Consider the following 9,431-nt stretch of genomic DNA (forward strand, 5'->3'; position numbering starts at 1 on the left):
GAAATATATTTGAAATGCATGACAATGCACAATCCAAGCAAGTGGCAGAACTAGTTATCTTAAGCCCAATATTGGTATAATTACGGCTACTACTTAACTATTAAAATGACTTTATTTTAGGCATTATTTAGTTATTCTCTTCAGTAAAGGCAATAGATATACAATCATCAACTTTAATGGCAATAATGGTATCATAAAGGGCAAGTTTAGATTAATGGATACAACTATAGTTGGAAAAGGCAAGGAATGTAATGAAACTAGTGATGATAAAGGCAAACCAGAAAAATAATTTCATGAAAGGGATATGGTGTATGTCAAGCTTTACTCTTACAGGAAATTAAGGCACTTAGAAGGAATATTAAGCTAAATTTGAGGTTTTATGGACCTTATAAAGTCATACAGAAGATAAGAGCTCTAACTTAAAAGATACAATTACCAAAAAGAGTCGAGAGTCATCTTGTATTCCACGTCTCATTTCTTAAAGGAAAAGTGGAAAATAATATGGTGATAACTTTATAATTGCTAATTACATATAATGGAGAAACAGTCAAGGTTAAGTTTATAGCAATCTTAAATAAAAAGCCATTGAAGAAAGGTAATCATGCAGCAGTAATGATGCATATATAGTGGTTAAACTTAATAAAAAAGGATATCTCTTGAGAGAAGTTCAAAAATTTATTTAGATAATTTTCAGAGGTTAATATAGATTCTTAAGGACAAAAATCATATAAAGAAGAGGGCATTGTTATAAATCAATAATGAATGAAAGAAATAAGTATATATAAAAAATGTGGATTGGATAAACAATACATAAGAGAATACAAAGAGCAATTGAAGTCCTTATACTTCATCTTATTAAATGTCAGGAAGTTGCAAATTATTAGAAATAGTTAGAAGTATAATGGTTAGTTATTTAAAAAATATAATTAGATTGGGTTGTTAGAAAGGCATTAGATGGCCTTATAACTAAACCTTAAAAGTCAAGTAAGAAATACCATAATATAGAAGTAAAATATTTACTACTCTATGTTTTTTTTTTATTATTATTTTTTTCTATTCTATTGAGTTTACTAGCTTGTGAAGACGAGTGCTTAATATAGTCTAGATCCAAAGTTTTTCAAAAACAAATCAAGATTATATATCTAAGTCTTCAGTTATAAGGAATAATTATTAAAATAACTTAGTTTTATTTTAATTTTTTTCTTTTTTTGATATAAGAACAAAGAAAAATTGTTTTTCATATGTCATTCTAAAAATAAGATAAGTGTTTAAAATTGATCATGATTTATTAACTGTCTAATCCAAGAACATAAAAAGCCATAAAGATATTATAAAAGACATAATAACCTTAAAAAAATGTATAAATTGATAAAATTATAATAAACCTAATTAATAAACCAACACGTTTCTAATGTTGTTGTATAATATATTCTTAAGTTAAGTCTTTTCATTTAATTCAATAAAATTATGTTTTTTTACCTTTTTAAATTTATCATTGAGCTATATAAAAAATATTAAATCAAAATATTTTAAAATATTTTTAGAAATTAAAAATTTTAAAAATGCTTGACCATGGAAATTTAAAAATTAAAGATTGTAATTTTTTTTTAAAGAATAAATTTACATTCTTATGTATGTTAATGCCTTTTTTAACAAAGAAATATATAAGTTATGTCGATTTGAATAAAAATAAGTGACATCAATTATAATTATTAAACCTGACATGGGCTTACATGGGTTAACATAATAAAATAAAATAAAAAATTATACTTGAGCTTTTATTATCCTACTATGAAAAGTTTTAGAACAATATATGTGGATGTAAACTATAAAAAGAAAAATATAAAATATAAAGTGTAATATAGTTATCTTGCATTAAAAAATCAAGAAACAATTCATGTGGAAGTAGATTATAAAAAAAAAAAAATGTAAGCCATGAAGTATAATATAGTTATCTTACATCCAAAAGTTAAAAAACAATTAATATGATGTAAATGATACATAGTTATCTCATATCAAGGAATTAAAAAACAATTCATATAGATGTAAGCTTAAAAAAAAAAAATATGAAGTTTGAAATGTAGTATAGTTATCTCATATTAAAAAAATTTAAAAAATAATAATAATTCATATGGATATAGACTATTAAAAAAATTAGACTAAGCATTCATAAATTATATATATATCACTTAATTACATTAGGTCACTTAGGTTTTGGATTGACTTGATAGATCACTTGGGTTTGACCGAGACAATTGTACCTTTAGATTTTTATAATTTAAAACTCAACCAAAACCCTGAATCTTTCAGTTCTCAAATCAACCAGCCAGGTTAGGCTAGGTCTCATAACAATGACATAAATATTTATTAAAAAATTAAATATTATATAATGATGTGATAAATATAATAAAAAAAACATAAAAGCTTCAATAATTATATAAAAATATATAAAACATCTACCCAACTTTTGCAAGAAAAAAAAAAAAATAGGATGAACATCTCCTTAGGTGGCTCATTCTCTATAGAATAGTTATTAAACACAGACTAACTTAGTGGGTTGACTCGAGACCCGGTCTACCCGGTGGCTGCACGATCTAAGTTTGTCAAAAAACTGACTAGTGCAACTACCCGGCCAAACACGGTTGACCCATCGAGTCAACCCATGACCCGGGAAACCTGGGCAAGACCTAGTCTTTTTTTATTTTCTTTCAAATGTGGTTTTTTTCCAATACCTCTTCTTTTTAGTTGGTTATTAATACTTTTTAAAACTCATTGTATAAATATTAGAAAAGTATTTTATTTTTTCAATATGAGATTTGAAATTATTTAGTATATATACTCTATTTTTTCAAAAAAAAAATTATATGTTTTCAATATAAAATTTTAAATCCTTTAAACCAAGAAAAAAGTTAATTTTTCAATATAGAATTTGAAGCTATTTTATATATATACTCTATATTTACAAGAAAAAAGTTGTTTTTTCAATATGAAATAAAAAAAAATTTTGATTTAAATATTTTGACTTAAAATAATAATATAATATCTTTTTAATATGAAATTTAAAACTATTTATTATATAATACTCTATGTTCACAAGAGAAAATTATATTTTTTTAATTTGAAACAAAAAATATTTTAAAGTCTATATTTATATGGATTTTTTTATATAAAATTTTATAACTTTAAATATATAATTTTTAATTTTTAACTTTAAATATATAATATTTAATTTTTTCAGGTTAATTCAAATTATCCCATAAAACTCAAAACCTAAACCCTTAACCAGGCTAACTATTAAACCAGCCAACTCCAAACCGAATTTGATAACTATGCTTCGGCGGTTCAGGAAGTCTCGTTAATTATATCAAATTCTTGATTAATTAACTTCAATCGTGTATTAGCTGACCGAAAGTTAGAGAGAGAGAGCATGTTAACCAAGGAGTGGGAGGCGGTCCAATGGGAGGCTCGAGCAAATATTTATTAACAGACAACTAAACAATTAATTTAATGCAAATATGAGCTCCATTAAATACCATTTTGAAAGCCACAAGTGTAACACTTCATTCCTAGTTAAGCTGTTCGTCAGCTAAAACAGAGGAGGAAAAACTTTTTAAGATCATAATAAAATCAATCCACCGACTTCCTAAGTTGGTATCTTCAAGAAAATTTTACACAACAATGGTGTACATAGAAACAGACGCAGCAAATCAAACCAGCCACATCTCAACAATGTAATGATCAGATTAGAATCCTAGCTTGAGCAGCACCCTACTCTCTTCATAGCAGAAACATCTTTACTAACATCGATTTTCTCACCTTTGGATGGAACAGCTGAAGCAGCTGCCTCGTCACCGGTCTCCATAGCTTTCTTGCTCACAATGCGATAGATCTGAGTAAGCACTTCGGCAAATGCACTGTCAACATTAGTAGCTTCCAAAGCAGATGTTTCCATGAAGTAGAGGGACTCCCTCTCAGCAAAGGATTTTCCATCCTCAGTTGAGACAGCCACCAGGTGGCGAAGATCTGATTTATTGCCAATGAGCATCACGACAATGTTAGGATCTGTATGATCCCTCAACTCCCTTAGCCACCTTTCAACATTTTCAAATGTTGAGTGCCGGGTAACATCATACACAAGCAATGCACCCACTGCTCCCCGGTAATAAGCACTAGTTATGGCACGGTACCTATAAACACAAATTGTAATTTCAGAGAACAACTAGGTGGAAAAAAGGGCAGTAGGTGATTTGCAAGTATAGAATTGCAGAAGCAGAAGACATTGCACACCGTATAACCAGCCACTAAATAGGCTGGACATCTACGAGCTCCTAATAGAAGCACAACAGCAAACATTTTCATGATAAATCTAAAGATTCAGTCTCATGAATCCCTCTGTTATGCATGGTTGTTCAAATCACAGATGTTAATCCTATATAAGCGTTCATTCTTTTTTCATATTGAAGGATTAATACTTAGCAACCGGTACCCAAAGACCAAGCAATTCATTTGAAGGAAAAAAAAGAAGGAAACGAAAAACATGAAATAATTAAACTATCAAGTCACATTCTGCCAAGTTGTTCCAGATCCAGGTCCACATCCACATGCTGTATGGTAGTCAGTTCAAGGGAAACCAACTCAACACCAAATTTTGCACACTTTAAACTTGTTTTTTAATAAAGATAAATCATAATACAATTCATATAACTTAATTGTTATAGTGGTGAATGGTTGAGAACCCAGTCAAAGATCCTCACAAATATTTTTAGTTTCCCTTGCAACCACAGGTTGATTTTGATATCATCACAGCATGGCCATGGTGTAAATAATGGCAGTAGATTGTAAAAGAATAACCAAAGATGAAAAATTAGCAACTGAATTAAAAATGATTAAGCTTTAGTCAATCCTAGTCAAAGCTTGGTAAAATTCAAAACTGTCAGAAATAATATTTTTGCCATTTTTTTTAAGCAAAAGTCCCATGTTGGAGATTACCTATACTCTTCCATTTTACTGTTGTATTTGCAATTTCTGGTACCACATTGTTCCATGAAAATGATAGATTTATGATAGTATTGCCTTATTTCTTGAATATTTAATCTTCTTTACCTTTTTTCATATGTTTGCAAGATCTACTAGTGCATGCTGCAAGCTAATCTAAGCTTTGGTATACAAGTCTGTGTCACTTTTTTATCTGTAAGCTCAGAAGTTAAATATCACAGGATTTTGCATGCCTGGTCTGAATCGCATGTTAAATTGAGCTTAGATCCTTGCCTTTCTACTGTTTATAGCTACGGGTCTTGCACTTTTAAACCCAAATAAGTTCATAATTAAGTAAAAGGTAATCTCCAACATTAGATTTTTTTTAATGGAATTGAGCTTTAATAATTATTTTTAATACTTGTATTTTACAACTAATGAAATTTAATGGCAAATTGTTATATTATTCTATTGATTTTCATGCTTAGAATTTTATTTAATTTAACATGTATCTAATAGGCACCCAAAATTCCTATATATGTCAGGTTTTATTCAAAAGTTTACAGAAGAAAAAAAAACTAAAATAAAAGCATATCAACACTAATCTAAGCATCTAAGAGCTTAAAAGTGCAAAATTATAGAAAATGCAAACAGATCCATCAATATATTATAAAACTATAATCAACAAGTTCAGAATTTTATCTTAAAACATTCATGAAATGGTTGGGATGATTAAGTTTGAAGCAAAACGTAGAACTTAACAATATCTAACTAATTCAGTTAGAAATTACCTTAAGATGAAAAACAGAGTAGGTGGGAGATAAAGAAGCTACCTATGGGGGGCAAAACTTTACAAGAACAATATCCACAACTACTAGTACCTAGACAGTATCTGAACAAGCAGCCAAGTTTCTGCCATAAACAGCCATTTTGTTTCTCTGTTTTACCACAATTTTATCACATCACCATTTACTGCAACCATACTATTAACTGAGAAAAGATAATTGAATGTATGCATTTTTCTAGCTTTAAAATGCAACCAGTGTGTCAATATCACTGACACATAAGCACATGACAGCATACTATTTCCCCATCCACTGCAACCACAATATTAACTGAGAAAAGATGATTGAATACACGCAGTTTTCTAGCTTTAAAATGCAATCATTGTGTCAATATCACTGACACATAAGCACATGACAGCATACTATTTCCCCATCCACTGCAACCACAATATTAACTGAGAAAAGATGATTGAATACACGCAGTTTTCTAGCTTTAAAATGCAATCATTGTGTCAATATCACTGACACATAAGCACATGACAGCATACTATTTCAACCTCCACCTCTCCATCACTAATAGATTACACATAGGCATACAAGTGTGCTGCCCATGGATACAGTAAAAAGCTTTCAACTTTCTTTAAATAAAATGGCAATGATGTATATGTGATAAACAGAGTCACAAAACATCAAAGGACAGGACCTTGGTAATGATGCCATGACATTGCACGAGCACTATCTTTTGTCTCGGATCATCAATAAACACCATTGTTCATATAATTTTTTTTGCCTACCAAACAGATAGCACATTTTGAAAAAAAAAAAAATATATATATATATATCTACCAAACAGATAGCACATTTTGAAAATATATATATATATAGACAGATACAAGGCAGTCTGGGAAGCCAAATAATACATTCATCAAGGACAATTTGAACTTTGACATACTTCAACTGAGGTTTGTCCACAAATTCAGATCAGTTTTATGCCAATTTATAAGCAGACACGGATTATTGTTTTAAACCTCCTAAGCGACATATTCCACCCTTGGTTTTCAAACTACTTGAAACATCATTTATTACTTTATCATCAGCATATATTTTCAAAACTGTCCTCCCATCCAAAGGAGTGTTACACTTTTAGTTGAAAACAGTTACGTGATTAATCAAAATAATTTTTAGAATGTCATATTTTAGCATGAACCTCATTTTGAAAGTGAATAGATAAAATGGGTCATCACACAAAAGGATAGTTCACAGTGACGACCAAGGAAGTGAACTTCAGAGAGCATGAGTTAGTTTATTTGTGGTTTGTTAGTAGTCATGAGGCAAGATGGTGCCTTATACCTAAGAAAATCTTGAACACAGATCATGGGTTTCATCTCCAACAGACTGCACCAATAAACTAATTGGCATGTTTGGAAAGTAAGATTTTGAAGAAGCTGATGATGCAAATTGATGATGAGACATTAAATGACAAATACATGGTTTGATCATGCATGACCAAGCACATGTTAGTGATATGCAACAAAATGCATATTGACAACAATATCAGTGAAATGCATGCTGAAAGAATGTGACTGTAAGATAAAGTCAAGGCTTCTCTAGCTGAAGAAAGTTGAAGTAGAACAAGCAACGTAAACAAAGTCATGAAAACTATTAAAGATTACATGCTCAATTAATCTGTAGCCTAAACCAAACAAAACTATCTTATATGCACTCAAACATAGAGTAAAAATTTCAGAAACCTCCTTGACTGCAGCTCAAAATTTTAACTCTTCAATCATATAAGTTTGCAATACAAAATGTGCAACAACCACAACACGCCCAATCTAGCTTTTACAGTGACTAATAACAAGCAAGATTACAGTGACTAACTCCATTTCATTCCAACACATTCTCTACACTTTTGGTATAAAATCAACATAACGCCTATAAAAGTTGCAGAATGTCGAGATCCACAAGTTCAGGTAGCGAATCTAAGTCCAAATCCATGAATAATCAAGATCATTGTCTTAAAAGCAAAGCAAAACTTCTTCACTAACAAATCTCCAACCTAAACTCACAAGATCCAAAACCCAATTCACTATTCCTTTCCTCACTTGTCACAGAAACACAAAAGCCTACAAACCAAGACCCGGATCACAAAACAGTGAATTACTTCAAATGCACACACACAAAAAGTCCATGAAACAATAAAAAAAAAACCGCAAAAAAAAACCTCTAAACAACTTAAAGACATCCAGCATACCCAGATCAAAAAATACAAGAAAGATAACAGGTAAAAGAAAGAAAATCCAGATCACAAAACCATAGAGAAACGCAAAAGAAGCAAGGAAATTGGAAAACGGACCTTTCTTGGCCAGCAGTGTCCCAAATCTGGGCCTTAATGACCTTGCCATCAACATTCAAGCTGCGAGTAGCGAACTCAACACCAATAGTAGACTTAGACTCCAAACTGAATTCATTACGAGTGAATCTTGAAAGCAGATTGGACTTGCCCACACCTGAGTCACCAATAAGAACTACCTTAAACAGGTAATCATAGTCATCTTCAGCTCTGTATCCAGCCATTACTAGTTGTCACACGCTACCTTTACTCTTATTGCTTTGCTTCAAAGAAAGGAAGCTAGGAGATTGAGGGAGGGGGAGGGAGAGAGAGAAATGGTGGTGTTGTCTTTTGCTTTTCTATGAATCTATTGGTATTGTTGTGAGTTGGAAATGGGGGAGACTGCTGTCTCTCTGTCTCCTGTGCTTTTGCTGGGCTGGACTCCCAAGTGAAAGTTGGAGAGAATGCCTCTTATTTAACACAATTAATTAATTAGTATTTATGGTTTTGAGAAACGATGGTTTAATTTAATTCCTCCGTTTATAACTTATTCATTTCTTTAATTTTTATTTATTTATTAAAAATAGAAAAGAAGAAATATAACTACGTAAAACTAATAGATTGGTATCACATGCAAGTCGGACCTCAATGTTACTGAACATTAATATATATATATATATATATATATAGACTGAAGCAAACTTTTAACTCAGCCCAGAGGGTTAACATTGTAACTTCTCTATCTGAATTCCAGTCTACCTTTAATTTCAAGTTAAATTATGAAAAAATTGTTCCTGTATAATTCAATTTATTAGACATGTTTAAAAATAAGTTATAAGAATGGTTTAAAAGTAGCTCAAAACAAGAAGTAAAAATATCATTTGGTTAAAAAAAATTAAAATAATATTTTTTTATATTATAATAGGTTTATTTGAGTTTTATGGTGTTACATACCAAACCAAGATATTTTTGTTTTTACATTATTTTTATTTAATTATATAATAAAAAATTGATGTTTGAAAAATTAAATATCAATTCAATATGAATATATTTATTTGTGATTATAATAATTATAAAAAATAAATTAAAATAAATTATAAAATTTGATTCAAATTAAGTAAATACTGAAAAATAAAATTAAAAAAAATTAATATTTTTAAATTATAAAGACATGTAAATCTAGATGGCCCACTATGCTTTTGAATGTATAACAAAGTTTAGACCTGTCGTACATCCCTTATTTATTTGAAGAAAAAAATAAACTACCCGCAATCTGCTTATCTAGATCTCAAGCATAAGAAAAATGGCTAAAAAATAAAGATCGAGATTTTTGTTATTTG

At 29.9% G+C, this 9,431-nt stretch overlaps 1 protein-coding gene across 1 annotated transcript; it reads right to left on the reverse strand.

Moving 5' to 3' along the window:
* Window positions 1–3,503: 3,503 nt before the first annotated feature.
* LOC105135968 (ras-related protein RABA1d) lies at window positions 3,504–8,563 on the reverse strand. The gene is made up of 2 exons (XM_011041087.1): window positions 8,116–8,563; window positions 3,504–4,187 (listed from the first exon to the last, which is right to left on the reverse strand). The coding sequence occupies exons 1-2, from the start codon at window positions 8,334–8,336 to the stop codon at window positions 3,752–3,754; spliced, it is 657 nt and encodes a 218-aa protein (XP_011039389.1). The 5' UTR covers window positions 8,337–8,563; the 3' UTR covers window positions 3,504–3,751.
* Window positions 8,564–9,431: the final 868 nt, after the last annotated feature.

The sequence above is a fragment of the Populus euphratica genome, unplaced genomic scaffold, assembly GCF_000495115.2.
Source record: "Populus euphratica unplaced genomic scaffold, PopEup_1.0 scaffold56.1, whole genome shotgun sequence".
Classification (NCBI taxonomy): Eukaryota; Viridiplantae; Streptophyta; class Magnoliopsida; order Malpighiales; family Salicaceae; genus Populus; species Populus euphratica.

Excerpts from the sequence above, each read along its gene's own strand:
- LOC105135968 (XM_011041087.1), bottom strand. The coding sequence starts at position 8,336 with ATGGCTGGATACAGAGCTGAAGATGACTATGATTACCTGTTTAAGGTA. Across the intron at positions 4,188-8,115 it reads GACACTGCTGGCCAAGAAAG|GTACCGTGCCATAACTAGTG; the intron begins GTCCGTTTTCCA and ends TTGTGTTTATAG.